The 21,903-nt window shown below is 42.3% G+C and overlaps 1 protein-coding gene across 7 annotated transcripts in view; it reads left to right on the top strand.

Moving 5' to 3' along the window:
- LOC110510194 (bifunctional heparan sulfate N-deacetylase/N-sulfotransferase 1) overlaps positions 1-21,903 on the top strand; it is a 144,538-nt gene that overhangs the window by 121,534 nt on the left and 1,101 nt on the right. For all 7 annotated transcript variants that reach the window (XM_036968304.2, XM_036968306.2, XM_036968305.2 and 4 more), the window contains 6 exons: positions 3,472-3,595; positions 11,336-11,510; positions 11,821-11,991; positions 12,216-12,325; positions 17,665-17,767; positions 19,564-21,903. The exon at positions 19,564-21,903 is cut by the window's right edge and continues 1,101 nt beyond it. In XM_036968304.2, coding sequence (XP_036824199.1) covers positions 3,472-3,595; positions 11,336-11,510; positions 11,821-11,991; positions 12,216-12,325; positions 17,665-17,767; positions 19,564-19,683 — 803 coding nt within the window. In that variant the 3' untranslated portion in view covers positions 19,684-21,903. The remainder of the gene's footprint in view (positions 1-3,471; positions 3,596-11,335; positions 11,511-11,820; positions 11,992-12,215; positions 12,326-17,664; positions 17,768-19,563) is intronic.

Genomic DNA, 21,903 nt, shown 5'->3' with positions numbered 1-21,903 from the left:
CTGGGGATGAGCATTTGCATCTAAAATATGTGCCCATTGTTCCTCTTCGGTGCATTTAACGATACATGGATTGTAGAAAACATTATGAACACCTGCTCTTTCCATGACATAGGCTGACCAGGTGAAACTATGATCACTTGTTAAATCTACTTCAATCAGTGTAGATGAATGGGAGGATACAGGTTAAAGAAGGATTTTAAAGCCTTGAGACAATTGAGACATGGATTGTGTTTCGGTGCCTTTCAACGGGGTATTGTAATAAGTGCCAGGCGCACCGGTTGGAACTGCAACTTTGCTGGGTTTTTCACGCTCAACAGTTTCCTGTGTGTGTCAAGAATGGTCCACCACCCAAAGGACATCCAGCCAATTTGACACAACTGTGGGAAGCATTGGAGTCAACATGGGCCAGCATCCCTGTGGAACGCTTTCAACACCTTGTGGAGTCCATACCCCGACCAATTGAGGCTGTTCTGAGAGCAAAAAGGTGATTCAATATTAGGAAGGTGTTGTTAATATTTTGTACAGTCAGTGTATGTCGCAAGTAAAGGTCCTGGACGGCGAGTTGATACAATTCCAAGTCTGTAAGGTTAAAACCACCTGGCCGAGGAAGATGTAAAACTTTTATTATATCCATCTTATTTGACCACAAAGTCTTATGACCGAGTATACTTTTTTTTTAAATAATGTGTTTGGTGGGGTAATTCGGATTACTGAGAATAAATAACTGTTGGAGCCATTCTGAAAAGATGTACTCTACCTGGAAGATTTATGGGAAGATTGTTGTATTTAATTAGATCTGCGTTCATATTGTTGATAATGGGATTATGGTATCTTTATTAAACGTATTTGTTGACACCTATTAAGCATCCTAAGTATTTTTTTTTTTTTTTGTGGTCCACTTAAATCAAATCAAATCAAATTTATTTATATAGCCCTTCGTACATCAGCTGATATCTCAAAGTGCTGTACAGAAACCCGGCCTAAAACCCCAAACAGCAAGCAATGCAGGTGTAGAAGCACGGTGGCTAGGAAAAACTCCCTAGAAAGGCCAAAACCTAGGAAGAAACCTAGAGAGGAACCAGGCTATGTGGGGTGGCCAGTCCTCTTCTGGCTGTGCCGGGTGGAGATTATAACAAAACATGGTCAAGATGTTCAAATGTTCATAAATGACCAGCATGGTCGAATAATAATAAGGCAGAATAGTTGAAACTGGAGCAGCAGCACAGTCAGGTGGACTGGGGACAGCAAGGAGTCATCATGTCAGGTAGTCCTGGGGCATGGTCCTAGGGCTCAGGTTCTCCGAGAGAGAGAAAGAGAGAAGGAGAGAATTAGAGAACGCACACTTAGATTCACACAGGACACCGAATAGGACAGAAGAAGTACTCCAGATATAACAAACTGACCCTAGCCCCCCGACACATAAACTACTGCAGCATAAATACTGGAGGCTGAGACAGGAGGGGTCAGGAGACACTGTGGCCCATTCCGAGGACACCCCCGGACAGGGCCAAACAGGAAGGATATAACCCCACCCACTTTGCCAAAGCACAGCCCCCACACCACTAGAGGGGTATCTTCAACCACCAACTTACCATCCTGAGACAAGGCTGAGTATAGCCCACAAAGACCTCCGCCACGGCACAACCCAAGGGGGGGGGGGGGGGGGCGCCAACCCAGACAGGATGACCACATCAGTGACTCAACCCACTCAGGTGACACACCCCCTCCAGGGACGGCATGAGAGAGCCCCAGTAAAGCCAGTGACTCTGTAATAGGGTTAGAGGCAGAAAATCCCAGTGGAAAGAGGGGAACCGGCCAGGCAGAGACAGCAAGGGCGGTTCGTTGCTCCAGAGCCTTTCCGTTCACCCTCCCACTCCTGGGCCAGACTACACTCAATCATATGACCCACTGAAGAGATGAGTCTTCAGTAGAGACTTAAAGGTTGAGACCGAGTTTGCGTCTCTGACATGGGTAGGCAGACCGTTCCATAAAAATTGAGCTCTATAGGAGAAAGCCCTGCCTCCAGCTGTTTGCTTAAAAATTCTAGGGACAATTAGGAGGCCTGCGTCTTGTGACCGTAGCGTACGTGTAGGTATGTACGGCAGGACCAAATCAGAGAGATAGGTAGGAGCAAGCCCATGTAAGGCTTTGTAGGTTAGCAGTAAAACCTTGATATCAGCCCTTGCCTTGACAGGAAGCCAGTGTAGAGAGGCTAGCACTGGAGTAATATGATCAACATTTTTTGGTTCTAGTCAGGATTCTAGCAGCCATATTTAGCACTAACTGAAGTTTATTTAGTGCTTTAATCCGGGTAGCCGGAAAGTAGAGCATTGCAGTAGTCTAACCTAGAAGTGACAAAAGGATTGGACTTAAATGATTGCTGTAGATCATGAGTTATTATTTTGTTTTTCTATGTTCATGTTATATCCTGAGATTATAGGACATTCTGAAAAATATTTTTAGCAAGACCCGCATTCCTTTTCCAATATTGGTCAGGTATATCAGGAGATCATTTGCAAATACATTTAGATATTCGTTTACCAATATTTAGGCATTTTAAAACACTTTCTCCTTTGCCTATTATGACAATTATCTAATCTGACTATCGGCTGTCAATTTACAGATATGACTGTGGCTGGTCAGATCAGCACACCAGTAAATAGCTCACATTACACCGCAAGTCAGATGGCTTGAAGCTGAAAATGGTGCATGTTCAAAATGATGACCAGCTAAAGTTAGCTAGCTACGTTGGCTATTAGCTCCTATCTGATATCTAACACAATGTTTAGCTAGCATAGTAGCTAATATAGCTAGCTTGCTAACACTACAGATGAAAGGGTTCATTATCATTATATTTGCTAACGGGTCACAAAGCTATCTGCTTAGCTAGCTAGTTTATTGCATGCACGTCTACACAAGTCTTATTATTGGTGAATTACACAACTAGAATTTGCAACAGGAGATCAACTTTGGTCACTGTCAATTCATCTGTTTCTCAATACTGCACCTTTCTGTTGGAGAATGAGCCTTCTGCTTGCTGGGCAGTGCTCGTGGCTCAGGCGATGAGTGTCGGCTGGCATAGCAGCAGTTTTGTTATGTGGACAGAGTATCCGCAAAATCGTTAGAGAAGGGCCGATAGGCGATGGATTAGAAAAGCCAAAATCGGCTCGATATATCAGCACGGCTGATAAAAGGTTGTTTCCTGTCAACATGAGATCCACCACTCCTCTTTAACTGTCACTTCATCTCTAACGTAGTTGAGTGTTCTGGTTGTTATTGCTATTTAAGCTTTGGCACATTTGAGATGGGTAGTAAATAGCTGTTCTAATTACCCGGAAATATGCATGTTTAGCATTTACATCAAGTTCTATATTTAAATTAAATCTATTACATTTACATAACCTAATAGTAGTTATCTACGTTTGATATTAGTATGAGCAATACTAATGAAAACTTATGTTCTCTGCTAAGGCACCACAGCCCTGTATCTGTTCTTGGGGATGCATCCTGATCTGACCAGTAACTACCCCAGCAAGGAGACCTTTGAGGAGATCCAATTCTTCAGTGGCCATAGCTACCACAGAGGCATCGACTGGTATGTTATTCCCCTTGTCTTACCCTAACATATTCATTGCCACCAGTCAGTTGGGCATTAATTCCTCTTCTCCAACACATTTACAATAGTCCTGCTTTTATTTTGGGGGCAGCATGATTGAATGGAGACACATTGCTCCTGTAAACCACTGTGCTTTTCATAGTATATTAAACCAACTGAGTTGCCCAGTTTTGAAACATATTCCAGTTACTATTTTTGGCTTTAGAGGAATGTTTCATCCTTCAAAGGGAGAGGCTTTGGTTCATCCCCCTCTGAGCTCAATCATTGATTAACAGAAAGCAGACAATTGGATTTATGAATCAAACATTAGTGTGTGGTGGGCTCAGTTGTGGAAAATCTTTAATGTGTGCAAAGTCTGTCTCTCTTACTGGTTTATGCTGGTGCAGTCATGTTTTATCCATTAAATTGCATAGTTATTGATGAAAAATGAAACTAGTCTTGTGGTGTTTAGGTAGGACTAGGGCTGTTACGGTGACCGTATTACCGCCACACCTGCGGTCACGAGTCATGACGGCAGTCAAATTCCACGAAGACTGTTTAGTCACGCTAACTAGTCTTCTCCAAGCTCTGATGCTACTGCTGGTCATTAGTAGCCTACCAAACTTGCTAACTGGTACTCAGCACTCTATTGTCCCTCTAATCACTCTGACATCAATGCAAATGTAATTGAAAATCTAATCAAACACTTCACGAGAACCTATAAGCTCATGTTGTGCAACATTTCTATAGGCTTTGGAATTGTCTGAGAAATCATTGATGGCCTCTCTTAAAAATAGGAGGATACCATCAGCTTTCTGGCCGGAAAGTATTCAGACCCCTTGACTTTTTCCACATTTTTGTTATGTTACAGGCTTATTCTAAAATTGATTTCTTTTATTTTTATCCCTCATCAATCTACACACAATACACCATAATAACAAAGCGATAACAGGTTTTTAGAAATTGTTAGCTAATTTATTACAAATAAAAAACAGATACCGTATTTACGTAAGTATTCAGACGCTTCGCTATGAGATTCGAAATTGAGCTCAGGTGCATCCTGTTTCCATTGCTCATCCTTGATATGTTTCTACAACTTGATTGGAGTCCACCTGTGGTAAATTAAATTGATTGGACATGATTTGGAAAGGTACCCACCTGTCTATATAAGGTCCCACAGTTGACAGGTTGAAGGAATTGTCTGTAGAACTCCGAGATAGGATTGTGTCGAGGCACAGATCTATGGAAGGTTACTAAAACATTTCTTAATCTTTGAATGTTCCCAAGAACACCGTGGCCTCCGTCATTTTTAAATGGAAGAAGTTTGTTGCCTCCGTAGTGGCGCAGCAGTCTAAGGCACTGCATTGCAGAGCTTCAGAGGTCACTAAAGCCCCGGGTTCGATCCCAGACTGTGTCACAGCCGACCGTGACCAGGAGACCCATGAGGCGGCACTCAAAAAGGGATTTCCTTTTTCCATCGCATTGTAGCGACTCGTGGCTGGCCGGGCGCTTGTAAGCTGACTTCAGTCGCCAGCTGGAAAGTGTTTCCTCCGACACATTGGTGCGGCTGGCTTCCGGGTTAAGCGAGCAGTGTGGCTTGGCAGGGTCGTGTTTCAGAGGACGCGTGGCTCTCGACCTGCAACAATGGGACAAGTCTGTAATTACCAATTGGATATCACAAAATTGTGGAGAAAAAAATACATAAAAATGTAAGCAGTTTGGAACCACCAAGACTCTTCCTAGAGCTGGCCGCCCGGCCAAACCGAGAAATCAGGGGAGAAGGGCTTTGTTCAGGGAGGTTACCAAGAACCCAATGGCTACTCTGACAGAGCTCCATATTTCCTCTGTGGAGATGAGAGAACCTTCCAGAAGGACAACCATCTCTGCAGCATTCCACCAATTAGGCCTTTATGGTAGTGGCCAGACAGAAGCCACCTCTCAGTAAAAGCCACATGACAGCCCGCTTGGAGTTTGCCAAAAGGCACCTAAAGGACTCTGACCATGAGAAACAAGATTGTCCGGTGAAGCAAGATGGGGGCAGCATCATGCTGTGGGGATGTTTTTCAGCTTCAAGGACTGGAAGACTAGTCAGGATCGAGGGAACGATGAACGGCACAAAGTACAGAAATCCTTGATGACACTTACCTTCCAACAGGACAACGACCCTAAGCACACAGCCAAGACCACACAGGAGTGGCTTCGGGACAAGTCTCAATGTCCTTGAGTGGCCCAGCCAGGCCCAGACTTGAAACTGATTTCAACATATGGAGAGAACTGGAAATAGCTGTGCAGCGACGCTCCCCATCTAACCTGACAGGGGATCTGCAGAGAAGAATGGGAGAAACTCCCCAAATGCAGAGTACTGAGTGAAGGGACTGAATACTTATGTAAATGTTGTATTTCAGTTTTTTATTTTTAATAACATTTCAAAAATGTATAACCTGTTTTTGTTTTGTCATTATGGGGTATTGTGTGTAGATACAATTCTATCAATTTTAAAATATGCAACATAACAGAATGTTGAAAAATTAAAGGGGTTTGAATACTTTCTGAATGTACTCTATTTCTCAACTTTCCTATATTTACAACAGGAGTACAGCCTACCTGGCTGGCATGAAAATGAACCACGGGGAAAAGCATCCTCCATGCGCTATTTGAGTGGATAGATGACATGTATTTTTTCCGCTGTCCCTGTTTCGAGAGCATGATAATAGTCCATTCTAAATCGAAACAAATTTCACACAGAACAGCCACACTCTGGCTACCAGTCAACAGTTTGGACACACCTATTAATTCAAGGGGTTTTATATTTACTATTTTCTACATTGTAGAATAATAGTGAAGACATCGAAACTATTAAATAACACATAAGGAATCATGTAGTATTTCTTCAAAGTAGCCACCCTTTGCCTTGATGACGGTTTTACACAGTCTGGGCATTCTCCAACCAGCTTCACCTGGAATGCTTTTACGACAGTCTTGAAGGAGTTCCCACAATGCTGAGCACTTGTTAGCTGCTTTTCCTTCTTGGCAGTCCAACTCATTCCAAACCACCTCAATCTTGAGGTCGGGTGATTGTGGAGGCCAGGTCATCTGATGCAGCACTCCATCACTCTCCTTTTTGGTCAAACAGCCCTTACACAGCCTGGAGGTGTGTTGGGTCATTGTCCTGTTGAAAAATAAATGATAGTCCCACTAAGCTCAAACCAGATGGGATTGCGTATTGCTGCAGAATACTGTGGTAGCCATGCTGATTAAGTGCGCCTTGAATTCTAAATAAATCACTGACGGTGTCACCAGCAAAGCACCATCACACCTCCTCCTCCATGCTTCACGGTGGGAACCACACATGCAGAGATCATCCATTCACCTACTCCGCGTATCAAATCAAGCGTTGTCTTTCACGAAGACAAGGCGGTTCGAACCAAAAATTGACTCATCAGACCGAAGGACAGATTTCCACCGGTCAATGTCCATTTTAGAGGTCGACCGATTAATCGGAATGGCCGATTAATTAGGGCCGATTTCAAGTTTTCATAACAATCGGAAATCGGTATTTTTAGACACCAATTTGGCCTAATTTTTTTACAATTTATTTATTTATTACACCTTTATTTAATATTTTTTTAACTAGGCAAGTCGGTTAAGAACACATTCTTATTTTCAATGACGGCCTAGGAACGGAGGGTTAACTGCCTCGTTCAGGGGCAGAAAGACAGATTTTCACCTTGTCAGCTCGAGGGATCCAATCTTGCAACCATACAGTTAACTAGTCCAACGCTATAACCACTTGCCTCTCATGGACTCCACGCGGAGACTGCCTGTTACGCGAATGCAGTAAGCCAAGGTAAGTTGCTGGCTAGCTAGCATTAAACTTATCTTATCAAAAACAATCAATCATAATCACTAGTTAACTACCATGGTTGATGATATTACTAGTTTATCTAGCGTGTCCTGCATTGCATATAATCTGACTGAGCATGCAAGTATCTGACTGAGCGGTGGTAGGCGGCAGCAGGCTCGTAAGCATTCATTCAAACAGCACTTTTGTGCGTTTTGCCAGCAGCTCTTCATTGTGTGTCAAGCATTGCACTGTTTATGACTTCAAGCCTATCAACTCCCGAGATGAGGCTGGTGTAACCGATGTGAAATGGCTAACTAGTTAGCGTGGTGCGCGCTAATAGCGTTTCAAACGTCACTCGCTCTGAGACTTGGAGTGGTTGTCCCCCTTGCTCTGCAAGGTCTGCGGCTTTTGTGGAGCGATGGGTAATGCTGCTTCGAGGGTGGCTGTTGTCGTTGTGTTCCTGGTTCGAGCCCAGGGAGGAGCGAGGAGAGGGACGGAAGCTATACTGTTACACTGGCAATACTAAAGTGCCTATAAGAACATCCAATAGTCAAAGGTTAATGAAATACAAATGGTATAGAGAGAAATAGTCCTATAATAACTACAACCTAAAACTTCTTACCTGGGAATATTGAAGACTCATGTTAAAAGGAACCACCAGCTTTCATATGTTCTCATGTTCTGAGCAAGGAACTTAAACGTTAGCTTTCTTACATGGCACATATTGCACTTTTACTTTCTTCTCCAATACTTTGTTTTTGCATTATTTAAACCAAATTGAACATGTTTCATTTTTATTTTAGGCTAAATTGATTTTATTGATGTATTATATTAAGTTAAAATAAGTGTTCATTCAGTATTGTTGTAATTGTCATTATTACAAATAAATAAATCGGCTGATTTATCGGAATCTGCTTTTTTGGTCCTCCAATAATCGGTATCGATATCGGCGTTCAAAAATCATAATCGGTCGACCTCTAGTCCATTGCTTGTGTTTCTTGGCCCAAGCAAGTTTCTTCTTATTGATGTCCTTAAGTAGTGGTTTCTTTGCAGCATTTTGACCATGAAGGCCTGATTCACGCAGTCTCTGAACATTTGATGTTGAGGTGTGTCTATTACTTGAACTCTGTGAATAATTTATTTGGGCTGCAATTTCTGAGGCTGATAACGCTAATGAATGTATCCTCTGCGGCTCATGTAACTCTGCGTCTTTCTTACCTGTGGTGGTCCTCATGAGAGCATGTTTCATCAAAGTGCTTGATGGTTTTTGTGAATGCATTTGAATAAACTGGAACTATCGACTGACCTTCATCTTAAAGTACTGTCATTTTTCTTTGCTTATTTGAGCTGTTCTTGCCGTTATATGGACTTTTTATTTTACCAAATAGGGATTTCTTCTACCTTGTCACAACACAACTGATTGGCTCAAACGCATTAAGAAGGAAATAAATACCATAAAATTAACTTTTAACAAGCCACACTTGTTAATTGAAAATCATTCCGGTTGACTACCTCATGAAGCTGGTTGAGAGAATGCCAAGAGTATGCAAAGCTGTCATCAAGGCAAAAGGTGGCTACTTTGAAGAATCTCACATTTAAAATACATTTAATTCAACACTTTTTGGTTACTACATGATTCCATATGTTTCATAGTTTTGATGTCTTCACTATTATTCTACAATGTAGAAAATAGTAAAAATAAAGAAAAACCCTTGAATGAGTAGGCTTGTCCAAACTTTTGACCGGTACTGTATATTATTTAGTATATTTAAAGACAATATTATATCAAGAATAGTGTGATGGGGGACTATTATCCTATCACTTGTGAATGATATATTATAACTTGTGAATGATGCCAAGCATAAGGCAAGAAATGGCACATGCTTCCCCCCCCCCCCCCCCCAAATGTTTTCGAATCAGTCGCACACCTCATGTTGTCTTGCCCATAGGCCTATATGTTTTGATAAGGTTTGTATCACAACTGAAGTGGCCAAATAACATCTTAAAATGAAGCACATTAATCCGCTTTACAAGGGGTTTGGAGCCACCTTTGTAATAAAAGCATTACATGCATAATCGCATTTGTGGTCACTTTTGAGAATATTTTCCTGCTAATGGAACATTTGTGCTTATAGCCTACAGCTGTGTGCACGTTGCCGGGCTTATAATGTGAAGAAATAGCCTAATAGCTTAAAATGTTGATCAACTAAGTGTTCTCATCTGTTGCATCATGCTCATTGCTTAAAATAGGTTATTTTTTTGCTAGTGGCTGTGTTTATTTGGGATCTATCGCATCCCGCAACTGGAAGATTTATTTGTCGTACAGAATAGAATAGGTAAACTTTTTTTGTACTATGAGGGATAGTAGATTGACATAGGCTAGTGCTTTTGCTGTTTGTTAGGCCTACTCATCTTATTGGCTGATGAAAATAAATGTGGAGAGTTCTTCCAATATCCTCAATATGCGCCTCGGAATTGGATAAGGACCCGCGCAGTTGCATCCCCGATGTTTCGCTCTTCACTTGTAGCCTGTGAGAAAGACCCGATCACGTGACGGAGAGCCATGTGAGTGAGAGGTGCTTCGACATGCAGCCGGTAGTTCTAATTATTATATTCAGCCCAAGGGCACAACGGCCACTGGCCGCAACAGGAATGGATTTTTTTCAGGGGGCATTATGGCCACGGAAGGGGATGCAGACGGGTAATTCAAGGCATTATCAAGTGCTTGTCAAATTGTGAACGGGAGGCTGATTAAGTGTGTACAGCCTAACATTTATTTCACAACCAAACTCTAAATTAAACATATAGGAGAACCTGTTTCTTTGATAACCGTTCAAACCCAGAAGAGCCTCATGTGCCCACTCCCTCAAATAGTTAAAAGAAAATAGCCTTTCTATTTTATTGTGTTCAATCGTATTCTTCATGCTATGAAATGCCACAGAATACTACGCAAATATGTTCTTCTGAAATAGACGACATTTTCTTCATATCATGTTTCTTTAGACGTGTGTAAAATACATATATTTAATGTGATGGCGTAGGCTATATTACATGAATTTATTAGACTTTTTAAAATGTAAATGTTCCAACAGTCTGCATCAGTGGCTTGTAGGCTATGCGTGTATCAAGCAGATGCTAAATGTTTGTTAATTAACGGTCAATTACAGTGAGACTGGCAGTTATTTTTTTGACAATCACCCGCTGACAAAATGTCGTGAGCGCCACAGCCCTAGGTAGGACATTGGTATTTGTTATGTATTCAAAGACTTTTAGATAGACAGCTCTAATGCCCAAAACCTTTTTTATCATGGACAGCGCCATTGGGCACTTTCACCATTTTGAAGCAGTCAACTGTGTGGGACTTCCTAGGAGTTAAGGAAGAATCACATCATTCAGTCCAAGTCATCAGAAGAGCTCAGCCGATGAATTATACTCCTGAGCAAACATTCCATAACTGCAGGTGGCCGTTACTAACCAACCTTTGTTTTATACCTGTTCAGACAACTCACTCCAGGTGGCAGTAAATGCACCCTTTCATAGACGTAGTAGATGCGTTTGGCCCCTACTACCATACCTGCGAAACCCTCCCCTAACCCGGACGACACTAGGCCAATTGTGCACCGTCTCATGGGTTTCCCTGTCGTAGCCGACTGCAACACAGCCCAGGATCGAACCCTGATCTGTAGTGAAGCTTCTAGCACTGTGATACGCCGCTCAGGAGGCCCCTAAAAATCCTTCTTTAACCTGTCTTCTCCCCTTCATCTACACTGATTTGAAGTGGATTTTACAAGTGACATAAATAAGGGATCGTAGCATTCACCTGGTCAGTCAGTATTTTGTAAATGGCAGTTGTTCCTAATGTTTAAACCCGTCTGTCTGTGTGTTATGATTGACAGGTACATGGAGTACTTTCCCCTACCCTCCAACACCAGCTCAGACTTTTACTATGAGAAGAGCGCCAACTACTTTGACTCGGAGGTGGCTGCACGGCGGGCGGCTGCCCTTCTGCCCAAGGCCAAAATCATCACCATCCTCATCAACCCTGCAGACAGGGCATACTCATGGTACCAGGTGAGCCTCCCTCCCTCTGAGTTAAACCTCTTCCCACTGTTCCATTTCCAACACCAGACTATATTATAGGGATAGCAATTGGGTGAAATGCTGTGGGTGTCTTGAGGGTAGCATCATTCCTTTTCCAGGTCAGCTGTACTGCTGATTTCACTTGAACTTGGAAATAAAGTAGCTAATATCCTGGTGGAGAAATAGGTGATGTACCGACCGGTATGTAGGAGTGAGAAATCAGTTGGAATGCCCTCAGCAAGGGCACTGGATTAAACTGGCAAGGCAGACTGACTGTCATATCTGTCTGCTCTGCCCTCAGCACCAACGTGCCCATGACGACTCAGTCGCCTTGAAGTATACTTTCCATGATGTCATCACTGCTGGCCATGACGCCCCCATCAAGCTGCGGGTGCTCCAGAACCGCTGTCTGGTGCCGGGCTTGTACGCCACCCACCTGGACCGGTGGCTTAGCCACTACCACATCAGCCAGGTAGGTTTGGTCGTCTGGGTCCCACGTGTTCATGCTTATGTGTTTGCAGATTTGTTCATAAGCATATGGTTTAAATGTAAACAAACATTGATGTATTCAGTCTGTGTCTATATGTACATGGTTGGTACAGTGGGTGTGTGTATAGGTTGTTGCTGGTATTTGAATTTGAGACCGCTCAGCTAGTCTATCTGACCTACTGTGGTATTGTAACTGTGGTTCCTCAGATCCTGGTTCTGGATGGTCAGGTGCTGAGGACAGAGCCTGCTGCAGTGATGGACAAGATCCAGAAGTTCCTTGAGCTGACAAACACACTGAACTACCACAATATTCTAGCGTGAGTGTCTTATTAGGCCTGCTAAACACTATAGACTAGAGCCAACATCACTTTTATAGAAAACACATGGCAAATGAAGGCTTTTTTTTTCCCGAACTGTTTGACATGTAACGTTAAAGCGTATAAATAGTACAATGCAGCCTTTTTTTATCTCTATTAAATTAATTCGGTGTAACAATTAAGTGTCTTACAATTAAAATGGTCAAAAAGAAATAGCTTCTTAGCAAAGGATAATTTCTCAAGCAGTAATTCTTCTAGGACTGTCTGGGAGTGGTCTGAGTGGGGAGGGGAAAACAAAAAATGAGTTTTGGAACTCTTTCTTATAGGTCGTTATCAATAAAATGTCACAATATGGTGCAGAGGGTTCGATTTGGCCGCTGGGGGACAAGGAGACCCCCCCCCCCCCCCCCCCCCAGCTCCGCTATAAAACCAATGACAACTTTTGTGCATGTGACAAATCAAATTTGATTTGAACTACGCTCCGTTTTAAAGGAATTGTTAAATAAATGTTACAGCTAACTGTTTTGTTTTAATATCATCACCTCTCAAAGAGCATTGTCAGAACTACACATTTCTGATTATTCCACATTTAGCTCTGGCATCAGTAGGGATGCACGATGTATTGGTGAACATATCGGAATCAGACGATATTAGCTAAAAATGCCAACATCGGTATTGGCCCTGATGTCTAGTTGAACACCGATGTGCAAAACCCATGTCAAAGCTGACGTACATACCTATATAACACAGGTACATGACGTGCATACCTATATAACACAGGTACAGGACGTACATACCTATATAACACAGGTACATGACGTACATACCTATATAACACAGGTACATGACGTACATACCTATATAACACAGGTACATGACGTGCATACCTATATAACGCAGGTACAGGACGTACATACCTATATAACGCAGGTACAGGACGTACATACCTATATAACGCAGGTACAGGACGTACATACCTATATAACGCAGGTACAGGACGTACATACCTATATAACACAGGTACAGGACGTACATACCTATATAACACAGGTACAGGACGTACATACCTATATAACACAGGTACATGACGTACATACCTATATAACACAGGTACATGACGTACATACCTATATATCACAGGTACAGGACGTACATACCTATATAACACAGGTACAGGACGTACATACCTATATAACACAGGTACATGACGTGCATACCTATATAACACAGGTACATGACGTGCATACCTATATAACACAGGTACATGACGTGCATACCTATATAACACAGGTACATGACGTGCATACCTATATAACACAGGTACAGGACGTGCATACCTATATAACACAGGTACAGGACGTACATACCTATATAACACAGGTACAGGACGTACATACCTATATAACACAGGTACAGGACGTACATACCTATATAACACAGGTACAGGACGTACATACCTATATAACACAGGTACAGGACGTACATACCTATATAACACAGGTACATGACGTGCATACCTATATAACACAGGTACAGGACGTACATACCTATATAACACAGGTACAGGACGTACATACCTATATAACACAGGTACAGGACGTACATACCTATATAACACAGGTACAGGACGTACATACCTATATAACACAGGTACAGGACGTACATACCTATATAACACAGGTACAGGACGTACATACCTATATAACACAGGTACATGACTATATAACACAGGTACATGACGTGCATACCTATATAACACAGGTACATGACGTGCATACCTATATAACACAGGTACATGACGTGCATACCTATATAACACATAACATGATGTAATGACGCCATGTAAAATGTTGTGCTACACGTGCAACACAGCATTCCTAACCTAGCCCACAATGTCTGCTGTGTGGATCGAGCAGTCAGCAAGTCGAGCAGTCATTTAAAAGAGTAAGAACATTTCAGCGAGACAACTCAAAGGCAAAATCCATTAACGCCAAAATAATGGAATTAATTGCCCTTGACAATCAACCGTTCTCTGTCGTGGGGGAACGGTTGATAGATAGAAGTGGTGGCGCTTGGCTTGCATGTGCAAGTTCAGAACACACAACATTCTATAATAGAACTGTGTTATTTCACGTGCCAAATTCGGCTTTCGCCGACTGGTCGGGCACCGGTACACATGTTGCCCTACCGGAGTTACACAGTAATACCATCACTGCCATTAGCTTCACAACATACTATGGAAAGTATGGGTGTTTGCATGTCAAAAAAGATACAAGTCAAATAACACTATTTTACGTTTTAAATAAGCTTTTAATTTGACACATCAAATAACAGAGTTCTATTATAGAATGTTGTGTGTTCTGAATCTGCACGTGCATGTCAAGCGCCACCACTACTATCACTAGCACTGTCAAGGCTGTACAAAAAAAGTCTGCAAACACCAGCCACGAACAATGTGTTTACATGATTTGTTTGACCGCAACTTCTGGGGTAACTTCTGAGCTTTAGCTTGGTACCTAGCTAGCACCAATACAAGCAGCCTGAAAACAATGACCAGTAGAAACTGCAGTCGTTTTCATTATTCTTAGCAATGATTTAGGAATCGTTGTGCGTATTAGCTAGGTAGCCACTTGTTGTTTGTCTATTGAAATTGAACTTGAGTTCATGAAAATAAATAGCTCGCCAGCTACTTAACCCTGTTGCCCAAAGCTAACATTATAGGCAGCCAGCTAGCTTCATCTGTGTTGTGAACCTAGCCACAATAAGGATTAGGCACAATAGTGGAATTTTCAGTTTGCCTTCAAAATACAAGTACATCTTTGAAAGTGATCCTCAGAGTTAACAGACTCCAAAACATCCAGCCAGTATTGTTTTTCCTTGGGAATAGTGTTCAATACACAGGTTGACAATAAATGTGGCTCAATTCAGTTGTTTCAAAGTCCCGCAATAAGAGCTACAACCCTCCAGACATTATTTCCTAAAGGACTTAATGATGATATCTATTAATGATACATTAGTGATGAAATGTATGTTATGTTGTGAATTTGAACATAAATGATGCCCCTATTTAAGATTACTCTGTTTTTCGTACGATGTACCCAATGATTAATGAAAACGTGCTCGGTAGGTTTATGTCCTCCTTGTGGTTTTACAGACGTGTTTAATACGTCTTATTTACACACTTTATTCTAATATTTATGAAATGCATATTGGTATATTTGGTAGCACTTATTTGTTTTTCCTTCGCCTCCAACCCCTTTCCATGCGTGGAACAGATGTGGGCGGGGCCAGGTCTACATAAGGGTGCTACATTTTTTTTTTAAACGTACAAAAGCTCTGACGAAGGCCGAGGCCGATACGTAAAGCTTATTAAAGATCAGTGATACTATCAAGAGCAGTGTGCGGTTTCCTTTTTCCTTCACCTTGACCATCACGTATCTGAAATGACATGTTCAATTTATGTTCATGCATTTACTTGCTCTATAAATCTGATGATAGATCTAAATGTGAGCAATTGTTTGGCATTGAATAATCTCTCATTTGTAGTTCTGACTATGCTCTTCAAGAGGTGATGATATTACAACCAAACAGTTAATATTTATTTAACTATCCCGGCACAATTATTCATGGTTTAGCAGAGCTGGGCATCTCCTTGCCCACCAACAGGCAAATCGAACACTATGCACCTTATTGTGAGGTTTTATTGATAATGATAATGAACAAAAATATAAAGTGTTGGTCCCATGATTCATGAGCTGATATAAAATAACCCAGAAATGTTCCATATGCACAAAAAGCTTATTTGAAAATGTCCCAGTTCATCCATTGCCTGCATACTCACCAGACCTGTCACCCATTGAGCATGTTTGGGATGCTCTGGAGTGATGTGTACGACACTGTGTTCCAGTTGCCTCCAATATCCCAGCAACTTTGCACAACCATTGAAGATGAGTGGGACAACATTCCACAGGCCACAATCAACAGCCTGATCAACTCTTATGTGAAGGAGATGTCGCCCTGCATGAGGCAAATGGTGGTCACACCAGATACTGACTGGTCTTCTGATCCATGCCCCTACTTTTTTTATTATTATTTTTAAAAATATTGGTGACCAGCAGATATGTATTCCCAGTCATGTGAAATCTATAGATAAGGGCCAAATGAATGTATTTCAATTGGCTGATTTCCTTATATGAACTGTAACTCAGTAAAATCTTTGAAATTGTTGCATGTTGCGTTTATTTTTGTCAGTGTAATTTACCACATGGTGATGTCAGGCAGTTGTTTTCAACCGGCTCTTACACTAAGGGCTTTTTTTTGACTGCACTGGGCCTTAAAAGCCTTAAAAGCAGGGATGGGTGACTTTGATGGGTGTGGGGGCCACAAAGAATCTGAACTCATCATGACGGTCCACAGTTGCTTGCGGGTCTGCGTACCTACATCCGCCACATTGTGATCAAAACCATTTTTGTGGCCCCTCATTTTTGCCATGTGGTGTGGAGAAAATGTGGCAGTTTTAAAGTTTTAAAGCAAGTTTTCTGTCATTCTAAAGATTTTGACATAGGGTGGAGAGAAATGTTTGGTCCCCCAGCTGATAATTCTAGCGTTTTAGTTTAGAAAGCTGGTTGCTAAACTAACTTAGCAATTACATGTTTTTCTGCTGATAGGGGCTAATTGACTATCTGTGAATTACATAAGAGAACTACTACTGATGCACAACCACATTTCTAAATTGCACCTTGTGTGTGTATTCTACTATTCTAACTCTCAACATGAAGTTGAGACTCCGACTGAGTTGCTAAAACATTTTAAATAAAACATTTAAATTGTTGGGAATTCATCCGAGGGTTCTTCAAAAGGGGGCCTCCCGTTGCCCATCTCTGCTTTAAAGCATTGAGCTGTTCAACACCGCTGTGATTGTGAAGGAACCGATCTTTTCAATCGGAGCGGAGGTGCTTGGTTTGTGAACAGCTTTGATGTGATTTTCAGAATGCTCTCTTTTGGAGGGATTACCATCGCTTCGACATTACCATGCCAACCTATTCCCTTTCTTCTGCTTCCCCCTGTTCATAAGCCCCCCCCCCCCCCCCCCCCCATATCTGTTTCTGCCTCTGATGCTTGACCACATAATCACCCAGCCAGACTGCAGTAAACAGCAACATCTGTCAGCCACATCCCCCTGTGGACAATGGATATGGTTTGTCGCCGTGTCTCTTCTCTAAACACGAAGAGTCGCAAACCATCTGTTCCGGATGTTCCCTTTTTAATTAGGTTGATGAGCATTAATTTAAACATTTTGACTTGCCTACCTCCATTGTGTGTTCGTTCCTCTGTTCCAGGTTTGATCCCAAAAAAGGGTTCTGGTGCCAGTTGTTAGACGGAGGAAAGACCAAATGTCTAGGCAAGAGTAAAGGACGGAGATACCCCGACATGGACACAGATGTAAGTTACTATGAACCATGTACACAAACCTAAAAAATGTCTGTCTTGCCCTCAACTTAAAAACATATTAAATTATTCAACATAAAATGTTGTTACCTTGATAAGCAAGTTTTTTTTTATATATATAGTTGAATTGTCTCTCCTAGAATAGATGTTATAGAAGTATTTCCTACTCTGGTCAGTGGGGCTTTATGGTCTCATTGCCTGTCTGTCTATGACAACCTCCGCTCAGCTCTTCTCAGGATGGGCATGGAAATCCACCGGATCTGGTAGTGTCTAAGGAGCAACCATAGAGAGGAGAGGGGTGTTGAGGGGGACAGGGTGGGCACTGAACTCAGGTCCTTGAAGTTACCTTGACTGTGTTGGCACAGACACCTCGGGGGTAATTAGCTGGGATGACAGGGCTCATGAGACCCGCAGAGCTGCAGTGCCCTCTGCCTGAGTTACTCAGTAGTCTGGACTAAAGCTCTCTCTGCACACTAAGTTAACTAAAGGTCATGTAACATTAAATGTGATGTTGTTCCCTGGGCATAAAAGTTAAATACTCATCATAACATTGAATATGGTTACCAAAACTAGCTGCAAGCAGCCATATATATACCTTTGAGTCATTTAGCAGGCACTCATCCAGAGTGACTTACAGGAGCAATAAGGGTTAAGTGGCTTGCTCAAGGGCACATCGACAGATGTTTCACCTAGTCGACTTGGGGATTTGAGCCAGCAAACTTTGTTACTGGCCCAACACTCTTAACAGCTAGGCTATCTGCCACCCCATATCTAGGGGTTCAAGCTTTGGCCACCATCAGGAGAAATTGGACAAGCTACTTCTGTACTTATCACGTTTGCCAAATATCAGAACTCAAAATCACAGATCACACAGTATGCTTTTGATGGATTATGTCCCATTTTTATGTTGACTACTTTAAATGTCTTCTATTCCGGAACCGCTTAACCGATTGGCACCATATTTGATATGTAAGCATCTATAGACCCACGTCTTTTAACACTCTTAATTCAAACAACATAAGCCAATGAGCTTGCATTAATGTTTTTTCCACCCCCATGAGGCCAAACTGAACCATACTCTACAGGTTAGCTAGAGTCGCAGCCCTGAGCATGTGTCAAATTCCATGACTGAGTCCAACAGATCAAGAGCTATGAATATGTGCCCGTTATAGCACCACCATGTGGTGAATCTGATTAATTCAATAACTGTCTGATTGATATGCATTTATTTGCCAGGTCACGTGCCAGGTCACGCCCACTTGAATGTTTATTAGTCCGTAGTGGCCATGTTGTTTATGATGCTAGTCTGGAAAAAGATGCATTGTGAGACCTTGGCCGTGTATCAAGTTTTGTGCAGATACATGGCAAATGTGTTCCTTGTGAGGACAGAGACATATGTACTGAATTTCAGGACTAGCTCAAACGGGGAGAGGGGTGTGAGCTTTCAAAGTCAGCATTTTCAGTCACTTGTTATAGCGCCACCATGTGGCCAATTAGCATTGAATGAGAGGTGTGGCCAATTGGCCCTTTACCATGATGCAAGGTTGCAACCTCCAAGGCCCGACCATCTCACGGGAATTAGAATTTTATTTCACCAAATCGTCAGAAGAAAATAACCAATGGCTACAAATACCGTAGGGTTTGACCCAGCTTCGCTGATGAACCCCTAACTGAATGGGCAGCTGCTGTATCTAGGATGGGAGCTATAAACAATGTATGTTTATTAAAACATTTTCTTGTAACTATGTGCCCTATATCTGACACACTCTTTCTCTTTCATCCTGTGGCAGTCTCGCTCCTTTCTTAGGGAGCACTACAGGGACAACAACATAGAGTTGTCCAAGCTGCTCTATAAGATGGGCCAGCCTCTGCCCAGCTGGCTCAGGGAGGAGCTGCTCCACACCAGGTAGCCTCAGCACGGCCGTGGACACGAGGACAGAGACACCACCCCAACCTGACCCTCCTGTCTCCCACAGAGGGGGATGCACGTGCTCGCCCCTCGGCTCCAGCTATTCACCGCCATGCGGACTGACCAGGAGCTGAGGAAGGCATGAGAGACAGGCCCCCCCATGCCAAGTCAGCCCAGCTGTTCCCAGTGGCCCCCAGGGACCCTAGCATGGGGTGTGGGCACTCAGGAGGGAGAAGAGGCAGAGGTGAAGGAGAGACATGAACTGAGTTTAGGATTGTTCTACTTCCTTCTCAGAGAGAATGACGCTGGGGCAAAGAGAGAAGAGGGAGGGATCCCTCAACGGGGACTGATGTTATTGTTCCATCACTGAAGTTTGCACTCTCTCAGACAGACAGAGACAGACAAGGAAGACGTCGTCATTTCTCTGTGCCTGTCATGAACAATACATTAGCCAATAATGGATATTCAAGTGCCAGAGTGGAATGTTCATTTGAAAGTATTTCTGAATTTATATTTTCATAATTAACACTCATATACTGCTGGATGTCTGTATTTGTTTCTGAGGTGTTGTGGTTGCACAACGCATCTGTCGAGCCTTGTACGTTCTTTTTAACTGTTCCATGTTTTTAATCTGTGTTCATCTGAAAACCTAACTGGAGCCCATGTAATTGCTACCACAGACCACACTGACCCTTGACCTTTATCAACTCAAATTACATTTGGTTGTCTGAGACCTTCAATTGAATGAATTCACAGTGGATTAAAAAAAGTGAAATCCATAATGATATACGAGACAAGCTGGCCTTGCCTTGGTCAGTGGAATGTTCCCGCTTGTCCTTGGTTGTAACTTCCTTTAATAATTAAATATTGAAACCCATTCCTAAATACCATCCTACCATGTCTGTAGAGTACACTGCAAACTGAACATAAATGTGACATGAGAAATGTAGCTGCATGTTAAATAGCTTTCAGGTAGACAATTTATCACTGAGGAGATGCGCATCATCATCATCGCCATCCGATGTGTTACTGTACCGAGCAGATCTCTTTGTTTCCACTAGTGATGGTAGAGCAAGTGGAGCATGATGTTGACTGGGTTTTTTAAACATTTATTTTGACAGCAGGTTAATGTTATAATCCACATAATAATTCACATTTCCTATTGCTGACGGATTCTTTTCTGGCTCAAATTAAGATCCTACATCTGTAAATTTGCAGTAATGCGCCTCTTATATTTGCACTTCTCATTCTTATCAAATGCCTTACCAATTTAAGACTAAATTAAGTTTTGAATTATTGATTAAAAACATTAAGCACTACATTTTTATTTTAACGTTTATTTTGACAGGGAGTCGATGCTGAGACCAAGGTCTATTTAACAGATGAGCCTTGTTTAGCACAACAATACACATCAAAATACAATATGCACCTTAAACGTCACATTCATATACACAACAATACACGTCAAGTAAACTGACACATTCTCCAGTAAAAAAAGTCCCCTAACAACCGCCTGAAAGGCCCTAGAGCAGGCCTGGGCAATTCCAGTCCTCGGGAGCCTGATTGGTGTCACACTTTCCCCCATCCCTGGCAAACACAGCTGATTGAAACTAATGTCATTCTAAACTGAAGATCTTTATTATTGGAGTCAGGTGTGTTGGCTGGGGGAAAAGTGTGACACATCAGGCCCCCGAGGACTGGAATTGCCCAGGCCTGCCCTAGAGGCACCAATTCCTCCCATTTTAAAGTGTATTGTAGATCATTCCACGTGTAAAGTACAACAAAAATAAAAGCAGATCTCCCCAACTCAGTGGAGATGGAAGGGATCGCCAGAGTTCTCCATCCCTGAGTCAGGTAGCCCGTACATCTATATGTTATTAATGAGGTAAGGACTCCTGGTCTTTCCCAACTCAAGCTAAATCCCCACCTGATTTGTTCCTCTTACTGTTCCTGTAAACTTGGGCTATGTGAGAGAATAGAATGGAAGGTTATCTGTTGATTTACTCCACTGAGGAAGTCTACTGGTTCCCTTAGCCATAATGTCCTAGTTAACAGACATCACAGTCTCCCCTTTCACCTACAGTAGAATGACTTGGCCACATGCTAAATCCAACACAGGATGTTGAGGATCGTCAGTCAACAGCGACATGTCTCTAAGCTTGGCAGCATTTAGCTGCAGTGGTGAAGTTGATTTAGTATGCCCTTTGAACCGAAGCCTACT

This window comes from Oncorhynchus mykiss, chromosome 29, assembly GCF_057628025.1.
Source record: "Oncorhynchus mykiss isolate SJ-2025 chromosome 29, ASM5762802v1, whole genome shotgun sequence".
In the NCBI taxonomy this organism is placed as follows: Eukaryota; Metazoa; Chordata; class Actinopteri; order Salmoniformes; family Salmonidae; genus Oncorhynchus; species Oncorhynchus mykiss.
Note: the sequence above shows the minus strand (reverse complement) of the source record. Positions and strands in the feature narration are given on the sequence as shown.